Below are 20,276 nucleotides of genomic sequence, written 5' to 3' on the forward strand. Positions count from 1 at the left end.
CCAAATGATCTATGTAAATAGTAAATAGTTGTGGTCCCAACACTGATCTCTGCGGCACACTACTAGTCACTGATCGTCAACCAGAAAAACACCCATTTACCCTCACTCTTTGCTTTCTGTTGGTTAACCAATCCTGTATCCATGCTAATACATTACCCGTAACACTGTGCACCTTAAATCCAGGTACGCCATATCCACAGGTTCCCCATTGTCCACTGCACATGTAATGTTCTCAAAGAATTCCACCAAATTAGTCAAACATGATGGTCATATTTGGCACATGGTGTTTTGGCCACCTTCTCTTTGATTCCTCTTCTCACTGACCTCGTTTTGCCCCTCACACTTAGCATAACAAACTATTGATGGTTTGTGCTGCCATTCATCTGTTTCTACTAACTGTCACTGCTATCAGCTACCTCTGTCCCAGTCTTCCCTCTCCAGATCCATTTCCAGTCCAGGGCCCAGCTGTATCAGGAAAATGATACTCTCAAAAATGCACTGTCATTCAATCTTACACTTTAAAATCAGAGATCAATATACTTTAGAGAGTCACTGAGTGGGATCTGCACTGGGGGATCATCAAGCACAAGTGTGGAGGAGCAAAGGGAAAAGGAAAGGGCATCTCAGGAACCATAGGGAAGAACCACATCCTAAGCTTATTGGAGCATCAGGGCCCAGCCTATAAAAGAATTCTGATGACTACCCCACTGCTTGATTCACTGAACTATCTGAAATATAGCCGTTCACATTGTTGAGTTGCCAGTTGGAGTGGTCTCATTGCCCAAGGCATCAAATTAGTGCAATCAACCATGAAACGTATGGCCACTTACATGCACAGCATGGCCATTAGTTTTGGAGCCTGTGGTGAAGGCTGTGATGGATATTCAGGCAGCTGCCTTTCACTTACCAAAATCATCAACTTGCTGAGTATGAATGAAAGGACACCTAGTCATCACATCGTTCCAACACTCTTCTCATGCAGAACAGTCAGATGCTGAAGCACACAGCGCTGTGTAAGGTAAGTGCTGTCTTCTCCCGGGACAACAACACATCTGCTCTCCTATCAGTGCCTGCATTGGTGTTGGGAAGACAGCTGGGTTGGGTTTCCCAAGCTATTGTGGAGATCCTGCAGCTGCGTCCCCTCAGGCTTGAACTCATTTTTAGTCATCCACAGACAATTCGAGTGCCGTCAGTAAGAAAACCATAACTGTCGACCTGTTCTGCAGCCACTAAGATAGCACTTCATATGATCATTAGATAAAAGAGCACCACAAATAGGCATCAGCGATTTGTCTGAATGTGACTTTTGGTTTCTTCATTACTGAAAAATGAACCATTTGGAACCAGTTCCATACGTTGCAATTTGTTTGAATTGGCTCATATAGTGTGATGTGATAGAAATACCCATACTGGCATTCAAAATGATGGCATTTATCTGGTAGCAAGAAGAAGTAAGTAATAATTGGGAAATGTTGTTAGGGCAGAGTCGAGGAAGGGAGTGATTCAACCAGAGCATTTCTCAGGATATCCACGTATGCAACAAGTAGCGGAAGATGTTCAGGTTTTCCAGTGGTTGGCTCGATCAGAACTCTGGTAGGGGTATGTCTCTGCGCTGAGTTTCTGGTAGCAAGAGTTTTATGTTCAGGGTATAACCTTTGTCACACCCATGGTTAATAGGAGACTGGACAGCCACAGTGAATAGGGCTCTGTACGGCCACGGGGAATGGGAGGCTGTACGGCCACGATGAGCCAGGGAATGGGAGGCTGTACGGCCACGATGAGCCGGGGAATGGGAGGCTGTACGGCCAAAATGAGCAGGGCACTGGACACCCACGGGCAATGGGAGATTGTACGGCCGCAGTGAACAGGAGTCTGTATAGCTACGATGAATGGTGTCCCTCATGAAAGGAAACATCTTCCCGGTATGTACCCTGTCAAGTCCTTGAGGGTCTTGTATGTTTCAATAATGTTATGTCTCATTCTTCTAAATTCTGATGTGTACAGGCCCAAGCTGTTCAACAGCTTCATCAGATAAGATCTTCATCTCAGTAATGAATCAATTGAAACTTGTGTTTCTAGCACAATTACATACATTTTCAAATAAGGAAATGCAAACTGTATACAATGCTCCAAATGTGGTTTCGATAAGATCCTGTACAGCTGCAGTAAAACTTCCCTAGTTTTATATTCCATCCCCCTTGCAATAAATGTCAACATTCAGTTTGCCTTCCTGATCACTTTAGTACACCAGGATACCCAGATCTCTCTGTGCCATCTAATTCTGCAATCCTTCTTCATTTAAATAGTAAACTGTTTTTCTATTTTTCCTCCCGATATGTACAGGTTCATGGGGAGGAATTCTCTGGCTTTCTTGCAGTGTATTTCTCGCAGCGGGAGGTGGCACACTGTTCACAGGTGATGGGGTCTTCTGGTCCTGTCACTGTCAGTGGGAGGTGGGATGAACCAGTGATGAGACCAGAAGATTCTACTGACATTGACAGTCTGGTCCCCATTTTCCCACATTATACTCCCTTTACCCAATTTTTGCTCACTCACTGAACCTAACTATAACCTATTACCGCACGCAGAGAGTTGAGGAACAGCAGTGTCAGGTATACATTGGGGCTCTGTGCTCAACTTCACTCCCAACCCCCCACCACCACCAACTATCACCATCACACAAGGAGCCAACAAAATGCGCATATTTGGACATAAGCCCTCTAACTACTACAAACAAGCAATCAGAAGAATTAGGAGCAGGCATCGGCCACTCAGCCCCTTGAATCTACTCTGCTATTCAGCAAGATCATGGATGATTTTGGCCTCAAAAGCCTGCCAACCTTTCACCCTCTTATCAGGAATCTACCTTCACGTGCTTAAAAATTATTCAAAAACTGAAAGCCACCTTTTGAAGAAAAGTTAGATTCCTGGATTGGGTGGCCATGTGAAGTTTGCACATTCTGTCCGTGTCTGCATGGGTTTGATCCAGGTGCTCTGGTTTCCTCCCACAGTCCAAAGATGTGCTAGTTAGGTCATGCTAAATTCTCCCTCAGTGTACCCAAACAGGTGCTGGAGTGTGACAATAATAAATAAACCTAATTATTGTGACAGTGGGTGGGGGTAGGGAATGTTGCAAGATGATTGGCTTCTTCCATGGCCAGCAAGTTAGGCTGAAATTTACACCTTTGGTGCATTTTCCTGACTATCTCATTGGTTACCACATAGCATAAAGGAATAGCATCAATGGAAACCCAATGAAAGTGGCAAACCAACATCGTATTCCTCTTCAAACCTTGCTTTACGTTGCAAAGAATGAATCCAAATAACTATTACTTATATGCATTAGGTGCAGCCAGGTTGAAAGAGCGCATTGGAATTTGTTGAACTTTTAAATCAAAGAAACTTCTTAAAAGATTTAGAAAATAAGTTGCAGAAAAAGATTTGCTGAAATGAAAAAAAGCAAAACAAAATAGCAGAAGAAAGAAGTCTCACAACATCAGGTTAAAATCCAACAGGTTTATTTGGAATCATGAGCTTTCAGAGCACTGCTCTTTCATCAGGTGAGTGGATGAAGGAGCTCCAAAAGCTTGTGATTCCAAATAAACCTGTTGGATTTTAACCTGGTGTTGTGAGATGTCTTACTGTACTTACCCCAGTCCAATGCTGACATTTCCACATCAAAAATAGCTGAAGTAAGACTTTTGGGTGTAACTGTACACATAGGTCTGTTGAAAACTGACACTGGTTTATGAAATGTGTGCGCACCTTGAGAGATGCTCTTCATGAGCAACGGAGGGTCTTAGTAAAGGCATCACAGAATCTCTGTAAAAGATTAAAGCAGATCAATGATAAGCCATGGCCAAACTTCTTTAGCATTTTGGCCATGTTTCAGAATGGCTTTTCAAGTGATTCTGATTCTGTTCACATTTACTGCAGTCATGTTAATCTTTTACTATTCTACTACTAAACTTTACCTCAAGTGTAAGAGAACCCTGCGTTTTGCATGCCATGGCACGGTGTGTGTCATAGTAAATCCATCACTGAGGAACAAACACGAGACAGCCTTGTAGATTCAGCACTGATTTTTGTCACTTTAGATTCTAACCATAGCTCCCACAGTTTTGATGTTGTCCTTTATATCTCCCCTCGACCTACCTATTGTTTCTTTACTTGTTCCATTCCCACCCCCCATTTACCTTGCAACACCCCTTTTGCCACTTAGTCACTCTGTCTTCTGCCCTATCTGCTTTGTCCTTTTCTCCTCTACTGCCTCTTGTTGTTTCTGTATTTGGTTAAAACCTGTCGCAGCTCTAAGCTTTGTCAGTTCTGACGAAAGATCAACAGCCTGAAATGTCAACAACTGTTTCTTCACTGATGGTACTTGCTGAGTATTTCGAATATTTTCTGATTTTGTTTCAGCTTTCTAGCATCTATTTTAGTTTGTTCTAAAATCGACTGATGTCACAAAATTTGTACCATCAGCTGTATAAACTATATTCTTTTATTCTTCATTTACATTTGAAAGTAATATGTGGACAAGTTGGAATTATAAAACACTATTACATTATCATTTACTACTGTTCTCATGCATTCTGACTTACGGCTTAATAGTTTCCACCAAGTTATTTCAATTCTAATGTACAACTGAGTGTACTTCGCGCCCTGATAATATGTTAGAATTTTATTGCTTCATTCTTCTACTTTATTCCTTTTGTCAGCAAACCAGGAAATCTTGAACCAGGTAGAGGTTGAGTATGAGACACTTCCAGGTTGGAAGACCAGCATCACCAATGCTCGGACATGGGACGATCTCCCACCAAAGGCTCAAAACTACATCAGATTCATTGAAAATCATGTGGCAGTTCCAAGTGAGTTATCAGGAATAGCAATGCAGGGAAGTTGCTTGATAAGATTTTATAGCAATCAAATGTCAGTAGTGTTTAAATGATTTATTCATCAATATCCACTTTTTTACAAGGTCTTCCAATAGTGAAGAAACAACATTGACTTATTTTGATACATCATCATTGGACAGTAACTGAAATTTATGTTTGTTTTCTTTCAGTTAAATGGATTGGTGTTGGAAAATCAAGGGAGTCTATGATCCAACTTTTCTAAACGTGGAACAGGATAGGATTGGATCAATTTGAACAAATAACCCTGATCCTATTTTCCAACATAAATTCAAGACCGATGATTGTGCGTTATGGTTAAAATATTCCTGATGTTGTAAGGAATATAATTAATTCACAATTTTAATTCTACATGTAAACAATAATGAAGGTCATTGTTAACATTGGAGGCATAGAATACCTAAGCACCATCATATCCTTCCTGTTCATGTTCACATTACTAAAACATAAAAACTACACATTATGCTACACACATCTGTCATTTACATTAAATATTGAATGAAAATGAACTAATAATTGTGAACAAACACTACTTTGACTGGACGAATGTTTAGAATAAGATCTTTATATTTAATAACTATACTTACACCTCATTTTTATTTTAATTAACTGTCATGGTATAAACATGCACAAGGATCTGCAGTGTTGGGTCCATGTGCTGTTTGTCATTATTTGCCATGATTTATTCAGCAGACCCTCATGAGTTATCAGGTACACTTACACATGGGATGTCAATCATATCTCTCAGCTCTGTGTGCTTTTTAAAATAATAGTTATCCACAATGGGCATTTGTTTTATGATGTATGTCGCTACAAAAAGGAAGTGCTTTTATTTAAATAGCTTTAGAATTGTTTTGCAATCGGTAAACTCCTGATTTAAATCCAAATGTAAAATATTTATCTAATGGAAAATAACAACATACAGGGTTTAAGTGTGAATTTCTGTATTTATTAGACATCAACAGTACATTAGAAAACATTTCTCTGAGTGCCTTTTCAAGCCTGTTGAACTTTGCAAAATACAGAGATGATGCTCTTATTTCCAAGTGCCCTGGAAAGTGAATTCAGCACAGTCAATAATGCATGTCTTGAGATTATATAACTCAATGAACTAAGCTTCACTTGTCTGTTAATTATAACTTACATCAGGATTTATATTGTATGATGAATCATATTCTGTCTTCCAGCGATAATTGTCAGGCAGCCCATAGACATCTTTAAAGATTCTTTTAGATGGCTCTCTTGTTGTTTGAAGATTATTATAAAGGTCGGCTTGACACTTCAGTTCTTCAACAATTCTTGCATACTCATTACTGTAATGTTCATTAAATAGTCAGTTGTTAATGCACACAGTTAAGTACTTGCAAGTTTTATTCTTATTTACGATGATAGGCCAGTTAATCTGACATCAGCAAAAGTATCATAGAGAACTAATGGAATATTAGAGAATAGAGAGCAAGGAAATGGCAGAGGAAATTAAGCAACTACTTTATTTTAGTTCTGGCTTCATGGAGGAAGATGCATACAGCTTGCCAGAAATGCTAAGGAATTAGGGATCGAAGGAGGAATTGAAGGAAATTAGTATTGTTAGAAAAAGTGTTGGAGAAAAAAGGACTGAAAGTTGATAAATCCGTACAGCCTGATAATCTACATCCCAGGGTATAAAAGGAGGATGGCCATGGAATATTGGATGTGTTTGTTGTCATCTTTCAATATTCTGTCAACTTTTAACAGTCCAGGCAGATTGCAGGGTGGCAAATGTAAGCCCCCTGTTTTAAAAAAAGGAGGGAGGGAGAAAACGGAATTACGACCAGTTAGTCTAACACCAATTGTAGGGCAAATGCTAGAGTCTATTATAAAAATATGATAACAGGACACTTAGAAAATATCAACAGGATTAGACAAAGTCAGTATAGATTTATGAAAGGGAAATCATATTTGACAAACTGGAGTTTTTTTTGAAGATGTAACTAACTGAATAGATAATGGAAAACCAGTGGGTCTGTTGCATTTGGATTTTCAGAAATTTTTTGACAAAATCTCACATAAGAGGCGTGTGGGCAAAATTAAAGTGCATGGGATTGGGGGAATGTATTGGCATGGATTGAGAGTTAGTCAGCAGATTGAAAACAGTAGAAATAAATGGATCTTTTTCAAAGTGACAAGCAGTGACTAGTGAGGTCCCACAGGGATCAGTCCTTGGGCCCAGCTATTCACGATATATATCAATGGTTTGAATGGGGGAACTAAAAATAATATTTCCAAGTTTGCTGATGACACAAAACTTGTGAATGTGAGTGATATTTTCTTTCCGGGAGGCAGTATGAAAAGAGGACATCTTGAATAGGGTGCCCCAATATGTGCAGGACACCTGCTGAATGAGATATTCCCCCTGCCTGCCTTTTCATGCCAGCAATGCAAAATGGTCACTCCTGCCCACCTGTCTGGGCCAGCCATGTTATGGTATGACCAACATTATTATTCAGGTTAATAAACTTGTTAACAAGCCTAATTGACCTTAATTATGTATGTGTGTGTATGGTGCCTGCCCATCTAGCGTATTGGTGTGAGCTCGCGGCTGTCCAGGAAGATGCTGGGTTAGTCGTCCCACCTATTCTACATGCCCCTCGCTGAAAACAGGCCCAGCAGCAGCACATGAAATCCAGCCCACGGCTTGGTGCGAGTGCACCTGCAATGCTGTGTGCAAATTTGGCCTTCATTCCCAAGGATGGATGACTTAGGTGGAGTGCAAGAACGGCTTACTGGACTAATTTCTGGATAGCGGGGATTTGTGCCTTTGAAAAGAGATTGAATAAGCTGAGCCTATCTTCCCTCAAGTTGAAAAGAATGAGGGGTGATTGCATTAAATAATACATAATATTCTTAAGGGGCTTGATAGAGTAGATACTGGGAGAATGTTTGCATTGGCTGGGGAATTTAGAATTACAGTGTTGGTGGGTGATGTCACAGTCTCTGTACCAGTTAGTACTGAGGTGAGGAGAAATTTCTTCTCTCAGAAGGTTGTGTATCTTTGGTGTTCTCTACCTGGATGTTAACTCATGGAGTGGACTTAAAACAGATATCAATAGATTTCTGGGTACTAAGAGAACCAAGGGATATGCAGATAAAATGAGAAACTTGAGTTCAGGTAGAAGATGTATCATTCTCTTAGTGAATATGGCAGCACAGACTTGAAGGCAGAATGTCTGCCCTTATACTTCATGTTAGGCTCCTATTAGAGTTTTGCTCTAATTCCCAACTCCACAGACGCATCTCAGGAAAAAGTTTTTTTTGTTCCGGGGAATGGTGGTGCTAGTACAGGTGCTAGCAGGTATTTGGCCCATCAAACCCAGAAAGAGTTTGGAGGCTGCTGGGTGCAGAGACAGGCTAATTAGGTGCACTGGGGCTTTATCATAGTTGCAATGAAAACAGACAGCACTCCAGTTCTCACCCATCATACTACCTTACACGCAAACAGTCCCCATGCCCCATTCATGTCAAATCATGCCACTTCATGCCTCCCACTCACCCCATGGCCACTTCATGCCTCCCACTGCCACCCCATGACCCCATATCCTCCATGCCAACCTATGACTCTGACTCGTCCCTTTGGTCCTTTCACCATCTGTGCTAACTCACCCAGCTTTCACCATGGACAGACCTTAAGAACCATGGTGACGTTGATTAAAATTCCAAGTGTCTATTGCAGGCCACTAAATTTTTTAAAAACAATTGATGAAAGTTAAATCCCTTCATGTACTTAATCCTTATAAAGATAAATTTCCTTCTCTTATTAAGCAAACATTGCCTTCAAGTACTCAATCCTTAATGAAAACATATATTTGTATTCACAACCCATGTCAAAGGTAGCTTATCTCTTTATAATCATTTGGAGCTGTCAATCAAACTGAACTTACAGCCCCTCATCCTTAACTGTGATAATGATAGGTTGTGGAAGCAGTCAAGTGACACTAATCCAATTAAGTCAGGAATCAGTGAAATAGCAAGCACCAACTACTTTCAATTGCAAGCTGTGTTTGTTTTTAATAACCTAGAGGATTTGGGGACTTAGATGACTTGACAACTTGACCGTCCCCAAAAAGGATATCTACTTTTTTGTGCACATTCATGTCTACACTTAACGATCCCAAAGGGGTACCTGACCTCTCCCAAAGGACATCTTACCACTCCAAATAACTCTCGCAGCTTTATTATACCTTTTCCTCAAATGCATAAAGACCATGGGTTATGCTTTGGAAATCCCAGTAATGGAAATTGGATCTGTTTGAAAGTAGCTACAATTTAATATGTGCAGCTGGCACTATGCATCATGGATAGGCAAAAAAAAAACCCACCAATTCCTGCCCCCTCTCCCCCACCCTGCACCTGGTGAAAATGGATGCCAGGTTCAGGGGTGGGAAATCAGGGCTCCGGCACTATTTTGCCTAAGACATGGAACCCTTCTGCCTTTCAGAAAGTTCAGGCCCATGTGTCAGCATTAGGTCAGTGCCACAGCAGAGCATGGAATTTTTCTAATATTTAACCCACATCTAGTCTTATTGAAACAAGTTATCTGATCTTTTATCTCAATTCTATGTGTGGAATCTTCCTGTGCACAAATTTACTGCATCATTTTTGTACAGTAAACGGTGACTGCAATTCAAAAATAATCTATTTTCTGTGAAGTGTTTTGAGATGTCTCGTGAAAATTCATAATATTAAGAATAAAACAATTCTATTTAAATTATAAAATAATGATGGTGTTTTCTGTATTTAGGAAAAGTGTTGTTCGAATACAGAGGTGGTGGAAGTCTTGGCAATTTTACTTCAATCTTTATCCTTTCTCTCCTTTCCTGGGTAGAGTCTTTGCTAGGATCTTGTGCCACATTGGTTGCACCCTCCCATCTTCATTCAAGTGATCATTCTATGTATGATACGTGTAATGATGGTAACTATTTGCAGGATATGTATCTATAATAGGGATCACAGCTGAGCAAAGGGGCGGTACAGTGGTTAGCACTGCTGCCTCACAGCACCAGGGACCCAGGTTCAATTCCGGCCTTGGGTCACTGTCTGTGTGGAGTTTACACGCTCTCCCTGTGACTGCGTGGGTTTCCTCCGGGTACCCCCGTTTCCTCCCACAGTCCAAAGATGTGCAGGCTAGGTTGATTGGTCAAGCCAACTTGCCCCCGTTTCCCAAGATGTATAGGTTAGAGGCTAAATAGGGTTTGGGTAAGATAAAAAATGTTAATGCAGACTCAGTGGGTCAAATGGTCTCCTTCTGCACTGTCGGGATTCTGTGATTCTGAAGTCCTCATCCTATATCCAAATAAACATTCAAGCTAATTTTAGTACTTCTACTGCTGACCTCTGTGGGTGGCAGAGTGGTTAGTACTGTTGCCTCAGCATCAGGGACCTGGGTTCAATTCCCAGCTAGGGTGACTGTGTGGTGTTTGCACGTTCTCCCCGTGTCTGCATGGGCTGGAGGGAACCGAGTGCAGGGTGTCGAAATTTGCTGATGACACCAAGATTGGGGGAAAGGCAAATTGTGCGGAGGGTGTGGAGAGTCTGCAGAAGGATCTAGATAGGCTGGGCGAATGGGCCAGGAACTGGCAAATGGAATTTAATGTTGGCAAGTGTGAGGTGGTCCACTTTGGTAGGAAGAATGGTAGGAAGGACTATTACTTACGTGGCGAAAAACTGCAGCAGGCGACGGTGCAGAGGGACCTCGGGGTCCTTGTGCATGAGTCGCAAAAACCCAGCTTGCAGGTGCAGCAGGTGGTCAGGAAGGCAAATGGGATGCTGGCCTTCATAGTGAGGGGGATTGAATATAAAAGTAGAGAGGTCTTGCTGCAGCTGTATAGGGCATTGGTGAGGCCGCAGCTGGAGTACTGTGTGCAGTTTTGGGCGCCGCACCTGCGCAAGGATATTTTGGCTCTGGAGGGAGTGCAGAGGAGGTTTACTAGGCTGATACCGGAGTTGAGGGGATTGAGCTATGAGGAGAGGCTGAATAAACTAGGCTTGTACTCGTTAGAGTTTAGAAGAATGAGGGGAGATCTCATTGAGACGTATAAGATGATGAATGGGATGGATAGGATAGAGGTGGAGAGACTCTTCCCGCTCAAAAAAGACAGTAGGACTAGGGGGCACAGCCTCAAGATAAAGGGGAGGCGGTTTAGAACGGAGTTGAGGAGGAACTTCTTCACTCAAAGGGTGGTGAATCTCTGGAATTCTCTGCCCGTTGAAGTGGTGGAGGCTGCCTCGCTAAATATTTTTAAGAAGCGGGTTGATGGGTTCTTGATAAGAGAGGGGATTAAGGGTTATGGGGAGAGGGCGGGAAAGTGGAACTGAGCCACGACAGATCAGCCATGATCTTATTGAATGGCGGGGCAGGCTCGAAGGGCTAGATGGCCTACTCCTGCTCCTATTTCTTATGTTCTTATGTTCTTATGTTTCCTCCGGGTGCTTCAGCTTCCCCCCACAGTCTGAAGGATGTGCTGATTAGGTGCACTGACTTGAACAGGTGCCAGAGTGTGGTGACTAAGGGATTTTCACAATACTCAAACTTGCATACAAACTGATTAAAAAGTGTCAATTGACTCTTATCATCTGATAATATCATTGTGCCACCTGAAGTGTTATGGTCACGGTCTGGAATTCTCCTGTGAGATTGAATTTTATGCCATCCCTTTGATCCAGTTAACATCTGCCTGTCAACATCCTGGGCACCTGGAGCTGGGACCAACAGGAAATTATTGGGCAGAAATGCCCCATTCATTCACACAGGTCTGCAGTGAACAGATGGAATCTCAAGCTGCCCATCCCCAGAGGAAACTCCTGGCCGGAATCTTATCACCGTTCACACCGGCTGGATTTTCCCATCCCGCTGCAGTGAATGGAGATTTGGCAGGCCACCAAATTCTCTGACCTCACTGCAACAGGAGCGAGACATGAACAGCGAGTAAGATCGCACACCCTGAGTTTCGTCTTTGATGAGGAGACAACATAAATAACCTACTCACCGATATTCAGTTCATGTTTTGCCAGCACTACTTGGCTCTGGACTTCATTACAGTCTAAACATAAGGGGAAATTTACCACTGGTAGTATTGGTGTGTGGCACAAAAGATGCCTGTAGTTTATTGCAGGCAATAATTTCAGCACTAAGGCATCACTGCAGGAGCTCCTCAGGATTTCCAAGGCCCAACCTTCTTCAACTGCTTCATCAATGGACTTTCCTCCATCATAAGGTCAGCATTGGGGATGGTTATTGAAGATTACGTAAGTGTTCAGATCCATTCTTAATTCCTCTGATACAGAAGCAGTCTTTGTCTGAATGCAATGAGATCTGAACAACATCCAGGCCTTGGTTGATATGTGGTAAGTAACATTCATGTCAATTAAGTGCCAGGCATTGACCAAGTCAACAAGAGATCATCTAACAATCCTTTCCAATAACAGAGAATCTAACTATCATCCTTTGACATCCGATTGCATTGCACCCCTGAAACATCCACTATCAACATTATGGAGATTACCATTGACCAGAAACTTAACTGAAGTACTGTGACTACCTGAATAAGTCAGAGGCTAGGAATTCTGGGGTGAGTAACTCACCTCCTGACTCCATAAAGCCTGTCCCCAGTCTACAAGGCACAAAGCAAGAGTGTAATGGAATAGTCTGTACTTGCATGGATGAGTGCAGCTCCAACACTTAAGAAGCTCAACACCATCCAGGACAAAACAGTCCCCTTGCTATTCCTTCCACACACTGATGAAAAGGGGTAGCTGTGCGTACTATGTACAAGATGCACTGCAGGAACTCACCAAGGTTCCTTGGGTAGCACCTTTCAAACCCGCATCTAGAAGGACAAGTGCAGCAGTGGGAACATCACTATCTATATGCTCCCCTCCAAATAACTCACCATCCTGACTTGGAAATATATCACTGTTCCTTCACCGTCACTGGATCAAAATCCACCCCATGGAATTCTTTCCCCCCACCCCCATACCCTGACAGCACTGTGGGTTTACCTACACCTCCAAGACTGCAGCAGTTCAAAACGGCAGCTCACCACCACCTTTTCCAGGACAACCAGGAATGGAAAATAATTGCGGGTCTATCCAGTGATGCCCACATGCTGTAAATGAATTAAAAAAGCCTCTTCTGCTCGCATTCAATGGCATTGCCATCACCAAATCTCTCACCATTACCATCCTAAACACAACAATTGAAGAGAAAGTAAACTGAACCAGCGACAAAAATACTGTCTGAGAGTTTCCCTCCAATTAACTGCGGAGTTCTCCAGACCTTGCTTTCAGCTACTGGCCTGAGAGCATAGACCGTTCCTTTGAGTCCCCAGAGGTGACTTGTGCTGCCCAAGATCTGCTCCCGTCCAGTGGTCAGCAGTTGTTTTCTCCTGGATTTGATCAGGTGACTGGGAAAACCTATCAGTCCCCACATTTCAGCCGGCTAGATAGTTCATCATCCATCTATGTCAGGAATGATTCCAACAGTTTCTATAACATGTTAACACCTACCTGCGAGTAATCTTGCCTCGACAAAGGTTCATGGTCCCTAATGGTGGCACAATTGTCTCCTGGAAGAAGAAAATAGGTTTTGAACAAGTAATCAATTTTGCACCAACTGCTGAAATAATATCTTAAACACTTATTGCATTACGTTTTGGCACCCAGTGACAGATTAGCTACCACCCAGACCTCTAGGCTGAGCTTTAGTAAGGCCCCCTGACCTTGCCCCCTGCCCCTGCCCCACCCTTTGTTGAAGAGAATAAAGTGACATTATAACTTGTCCTAAAAGCATTACTTCTAAATGTTTATATGTTTGGAGCCTAATTTAGAAAACAAAATAGTATTTGTAATTTTCCAGGTATGAAGAAAGTATATGCAAAAGTACTGAAATATCATCCAAAATACTCACATGTACACTGAATTAAACCATTTCTTTGTATACTCAATTAACCCTTTGAAGGGTAAAGCGACATAAATGTTGTTTCTGGGTAAGCTGACTTTGTCACGTCTGCAGGGATTGGTCAAACAAGATTTACCAACCACTATTGTTTCAATCAGCCTCAAGATGATGTCATTAATGCATTATGATAATGAATTTGAACTCTTTGGCTGGTGAGTGGTGACAGCAGGTCATTTGTCACATTGTAAACAACAATAGCGGCGTGCAAACGAAAGTCTGTTTTGACGTTTTCACAGGCGGTAAATGCGCTCAACAACAGTTTTGATGATGGATTATGCAGTGATGATAGTGGGGGTGATTTAGATACCGAGGATTTTGATGTTGATATTGGTGAATTATCAGATGATGATCGTGAATTTGATGATACATTGATCACACTGGAGACAGTGGTGTGGGACTAGTACTATGTAAAGGCGAATGTTGAAAAAAGTACTATATGTAACTAAGTATGCACTAAAATAAGTATGTATACATGTTATAGTATGACAATAAACTCTTTGTTGCATTTATTTTGTATTTATTTGCATGTTGTACAAGTCCAGGGGTGAAGCTCCTCTATTTACAGGTATTTGTTACATTAATTCACCCACAGGGTATAGTCATGAAAATTTATTCACCTTTAACAGGGTTAAACCAATTTTTTTTTGCTCTCAGGCCTGCCTCTCTTCCAAGCCCCCAGGTTTAAGCCTACTCAGCCTAATCCGCCACTGTTAGCAACTCTCAAAGAATCCAAACCTTTTATTGTTATTTATGTTCTTCAATATCTAGCTAATTGCTAATCATTTTCACTCGCGTGTTCTCTGTTGCCAAGAACAGAGGAGACTGAGAGTATGCAAAATACTCACTGGTTTGAGAGCTCTTTTTAAAAAATTAGCAGAAGAAGAATTACAGGAATATATTGTTTCATAATGTAATAATTTTACGAACCCTTATGTTAAAGGACTTTGAGTTTTAACAGTGAACAGCAATTGCTGTTTGGTCACCTATGGAAATAATGTGGGTGCTAAACCAGCCTGTATTTTGTATTGCGTATCTAGGATACGATACAATCAGCTATGGAATGGAAAAGGATAACCAAATATCAACACAAGGTACAATATACAAAGGTAACATTATGCAAACAGTGGGCTGGATTCTATCAGCCCTCTAGGGACAGGCAGTAGCGGAGGAATAAAATAGAAAGGGAAGGTGAGGGAGGTGTGGAGTGTCCATCACCTTCCTCCCATCTTGCCTTTTTACCAGCAGCAGGGTGTGAAGGATGGCCCTCTTGTCCAGAGGCTGATTGGGCCACTTACATTTTTAAAGGCCTCTCCCACTCCGGTTTACCATTGATTGGTGGGACAGAGAGGGCGCTTGCGTCATGAGTCCTGGTGACTTACTTTCTGCAAGCTCATGGGGGTGTTATGAACCAGGTCAGAAACTCTAAGGTGTTTTAGAAAACCAGCCTAGGTTATAGATTTTGTACTTTGAATTTGGCACGGGTGAACATAAGATGTTTCACTCCAGGTATGAATCAAGTCTTCCACTGGGAAGCTTTTATGGAACAAAGTTTACTTAAGGACACAGTTAACGTATAACAGGAAAACTGGCATAACTTTTACCAATTACAAAAAAAAGCCACCATGATAATGTACATCTTTAACAGTTGACTGTACTGTTCCAAATCAAATAACCCCCACAAACAAATACCGCTTTTTCAGCTTGGCTCAAAAAGCCAAGTATGCTCACATGATGCTGGATCTTTCAGCTTTTCAACACCTGTTGTGGACTGTCCTTTGGAATGTCGAATGAAAACACTGAGATTTTTCAGTACTGGAACTTTCAGCAGAGCTCGAGGGAAAGGGAGAGGCAGAGGCACCGCCTGCCTCTAGCTTCTAGCTAGCAACTCACAGACAGCAGAATGTTCAATCCAGAGATAGAAAGACAAAAGCACTGCTTTCAGTCTGCACTCCAAAAGCTTCTCACAAAATAAATTAAAACCTTGGATTTTTCTTGTGGGGAAAAAAAATTGTTCAAAGGCATCTGATCCACCCAACAATTCCAAAAGAGTCACAAAACTCCAGGACACTGTATTAGGCCAGAGTAAAAATAGACAAGATGCTCATTATATTGCTTCAGCAACAATTAGAGGACACTGGTTCAGACATCATGGCAGCAAAACAAAAAGGCCAGGCCTGCTTGAAAAAAACTGCAGAAAAACATGATTAAGATACATTTCTTAAAGGTACAGTAATGTCATGGGATGGGAAAGGGGCTGTACGCTCCAAATTGGGCTTTCTTTGACCCATAGAGAAACCCACCTGTTACAATAGCTGCCCTCATGACAAACCCCCCAATGGAGCACAGGAAAATTGTGGCTTCCTGAGAATATGAATGGACTGAGGGCGATCACAAGGTAAAGCACAGAGCAAGAAGAGTAGGCAGACATGATGAAGAGCCATCAGCCCTCGCTGGAACTAAGAGGTTTCCAGCTTGGGTCAGGAACCCAGCAGATTTTAGACATTCTGCTGAACTATAGAAGTTCCATGAAGGTAATCATATTTAGTGGGGTTTTGCATCTCATTGGGTTTTCCACTAAGTTCAAAACCAAAGAAAACCTGGGAAAACAAGCGTGCACAATCAGTGACACACTTCCCTCTCCCTTGCAGGAGAAGATGGGAGACAATCCAAGGCAACAGAAACTAACTAAAGGGCAGTATGTGCAATTGAATCAGTTACAAATTCAAGTTAAGAGCCATAGAATCTGAGCTTATCCTAGATCTCGGATAATCTTTATCACCCAGTGACAGTCCTTAGTTCTGCATGATGGCTGAAATGCAGCTGATATAACAGGAAGCTACTGACTGAAGGCTTCATGACTGCCTCCAGGTTACCAGCATTGACCTACATCATCTGCTGCTTATTGACAGTTACTCATTTTGTTGACTGGGGAATCACTCTCATTTCTGATACAGGGTAGGATTGGCATGTGGCACCCCAAAGAAATGGGTATACAGTTAGTGGCAGCCTGCACACCATGGGGAATCCTACAAACTTTGCAAAATTTCCTGCTCATTCCACCTGATTCTTTCTGGCAATGAAATTAAGCTATTTTGTTTTGAATAAAGAGGCTCCCTCACGCAACATTGGATTGCCGACAGCAAAATGTTACAAATATCTCCAACACTAGCTGAGAAGGAGTCTGGCGCTTGGAGATTTGTTTGTAGCTACGGTCACCTTCACAGCCACAGGCAATGCACTCCTCACCAAGCTCTGAAGTTGGAGCTGTGGTTGAAACCATTGGTAGATCAGTGAGGACCACCTTAATGAAGTAGTAAAGAGATTACTCCCTGAACAGGGTATAGATGTGGTCTTGTGCTGAGCCCTTCTCCCCCATTCCTCCTCCTCCCTCTTCCAGCAGCCTGTCCGTCTCTTTGACCTCTGATCAGTGTAGCAGTTATACTCTATTCTAAGCAGAAGGCCTACTAGTGTTTGGGAGCAATTGATTTGAGCAGAACACTTCTTATCAGCAAAAAAAAACTTTAGTAACTATCTCACCCCTCCCTGCAAACATTTGAAACAACATTGAAAAGCACAAAAAAAATTGCATTTTCACAACAGCCAGAAGAAATCAAACAACAATTAATCTGTAAGTGGCTGATAATCCCATTAAATCATTCTGGTGGTGTTTATTAATTTATTAGTGTCACAAGTAGGCTTACATTAAACTGCAATGAAGTTACTGTGAAAATCCCCTAGTCGCCACACTGCAGAGCCTGTTTGGGATGTCTCTGCGCATCTTTTGGACTATGGAAGGAAACTGGAGCACCTGATGGGAACCCATGCAGACACAGGGAGAACATACAGACTCCGCACAGACAGTCCCCCAATTTGGGAATCGAACCCAGGTTCCTCATGCTGTAAGGCAGCAGTGCTAATCACTGTGCCACCATGGGGGATGTCCAGTTGTGTAAAAGAGAGGACATTGGCTGGAACATTGAGCTTCACAATGGCAGAACTGGTATCAAATCCGTGTTGCACACAGATTAACAGTATGATCTGACTGCTCTGTAAACTTCCCATGGACACTAACTACACTCCCTGAAGCCTTTACTAAGAGAGTGCCTAGGCTGTTTTACTTCAAAAGTACATGCTCATGTATAAAAACCGATGTTATTGAGACCAATTGTTTGTTCATCACATAAATACACAGTTAAATATTGAGGATTCTGAGCACAAATTACACTCCTACTTTGCTGTGTCCTAGGACAATCTGTTTTCAGATTAAATAAGTAAATACTGATAAACTAGAATCTGATGGTTAACAATGAGGGGTGATCACAATCAAAAAAAAAATCTGGGAAGAAATGAATAAATGAACTTTGTGCATTTCAGATGAATTCAATCCAATCTTGCATCTATAGGATGCTAGACTGGGCGGAGAAGTGGCAGATGGACTTCAACGCGGATAAATATGTAGTGGTCCATTTTGGCAGGTCCAATGGGATGAAGGAGTACAATATCAAGGGTAGGACTCTTAGCAGTGTTGAGGAGCAGAAGCACCTTGGAGTCCGGGTCCATAGGACTCTTAAATCAGCCTCGCAGGTGGAGGATGTGGTCAAGAAGGCATATGGTGTGCTAGCCTTCATTAATAGAGGGATTAAGTTTAGGAGTCGGGAGGTAATGCTGCAACTTTATAAGACCCTTGTCAGACCCACTTGGAGTACTGTGCACAGTTCTGGTCACCTCACTGCAAGAAGGATGTGGAAGCTATTGAGAGGGTACAGAGGAGATTTTCAAGGATGTTGCCTAGATTGGGAAGCATGCCTTATGAAGATAGGTTGAGGGAGCTCGGTCTCTTCTCTCTGGAGAGACAAAGATTGAGAGGCGGCCTGATAGAGGTTTATAAAATGTTGAGAGGTATAAATAGGGTGGATTCTCAGAGGCTTTTTCCCAGGGCTGAAATGGTCGCTACGAGAGGACACAGGTTTAAGGTGCTGGGGAGCAGGTACAGAGGAGATATCAGGGGTAAATTTTTCACTCAGAGGGTGGTGAGTGAGTGGAATCGGCTGCCATCGGTGCTGGTAGAGGCGAACTCACTGGGGTCTTTTAAGAGACTTCTGGACGAATACATGGGATTTAATGGGATTAAGAGCTATAGATAGGCCTGGTAGGTATGGATATGATCGGCGCAACTTGTGGGCCGAAGGGCCTGTTTGCGCTGTAGTGTTCTATGTTCTACATGTTCAATTCTAGGATAGTAAGATATAAAGCCAGAAGGTGAAAAAGCAAAAGCTGTCAGTGGGTGATATGCCTGTTAGACTAGATGCAAGATTACCTGTATGAAATATGCATCAAGAACTCCTACAAAGCTATTCATAAGATTCCCAGTAACCACATATGAACTTTATCCTAATGTTTGTGAAAGTTCTGTTGGCAAGGTAAAAATAAATGTTCACTATTACCGGGTTACTCAATTCATTGCTATTTTTCATTGTTACTACGTTTTCAATTTATTAATGAAGCTGGTCTTCTACTTACTGTTGGTCCATGCTGGCACCCGATACACCCTGCCTTTTCCTGTAGCCGTTCTTCTTCTGTTTTCCAATTAAAGGTAATACCCTGAGATGTTTGTTTCAAAAAGAAAATTAATCTATGCAGTAATTAATTGTTTGTAGGATTAACATTTCCTATCAGACCCGCTCTTTTTTCAAGACATGATGGCATAACTAATAGAACGCTCCGATGATACAGCGCACAGCGACATTTAATATCGATTGTAGACATCATGTAGGAAGAATCAAATATCATTAACATTTCTAAATTCTTCTAAGGCAAAATCGTCAAAAAAATGAAAGACTGATATGCCCTTTGGTAACGTCCTTCATGATATTTTTAGTTGAAGTTGATGCTCATGGAATTGAAGGCAAATTATTGACTCAGTTAGGAAATTGGGAGACCAGCCAGTGACAGTATCCTGATAGGGATACTGGGGAGGTAGTCCAATTGGTAGGATGTAATGAGTGGTATTCTGCAAGGATCTGTGTTGGGCCTCAAAGGTTCACTGCATTTATTAACAACTTAGGTGTGGGATAGACAGCCACATATGCAAATTTGCTAATGACATAAAGATAGGTAACGTTGTAGGCGTTATAGATGGGAGCCTAAAGTTACAAATCAATATTGACAGATTACATGGGCAAAATTGTGACAAATGGATTTCAATGTAGTCGGCTTTTGATCATCCGCATTGGACCTAAAATGGATAAAATATGTTCTTACATTCCTATACTGCCAAGCTTTGTCACATGCAGCGTGTCCTACAGAAGTGAGAAAAGAAGAAGGCCAAGTGTTTCTTTATTCACCCACCCTTTTAGAAAAGTGCATAGCGG

General features: G+C 41.9%; 1 protein-coding gene across 1 annotated transcript in view; it reads left to right on the forward strand.

Moving 5' to 3' along the window:
- adss1 (adenylosuccinate synthase 1) overlaps positions 1-6,265 on the forward strand; it is a 47,360-nt gene extending 41,095 nt beyond the window's left edge. Inside the window, exons 12-13 of the mRNA XM_080202606.1 lie at positions 4,719-4,868; positions 5,066-6,265. Of these exons, the coding sequence (XP_080058732.1) occupies positions 4,719-4,868; positions 5,066-5,118 (203 nt within the window). The 3' untranslated portion in view covers positions 5,119-6,265. The remainder of the gene's footprint in view (positions 1-4,718; positions 4,869-5,065) is intronic.
- The last annotated feature ends 14,011 nt before the right edge of the window (positions 6,266-20,276 follow it).

This window comes from Carcharhinus amblyrhynchos, chromosome 14 (assembly GCF_965287045.1).
Source record: "Carcharhinus amblyrhynchos chromosome 14, sCarAmb.v2.hapA, whole genome shotgun sequence".
NCBI classification, from domain to species: domain Eukaryota; kingdom Metazoa; phylum Chordata; class Chondrichthyes; order Carcharhiniformes; family Carcharhinidae; genus Carcharhinus; species Carcharhinus amblyrhynchos.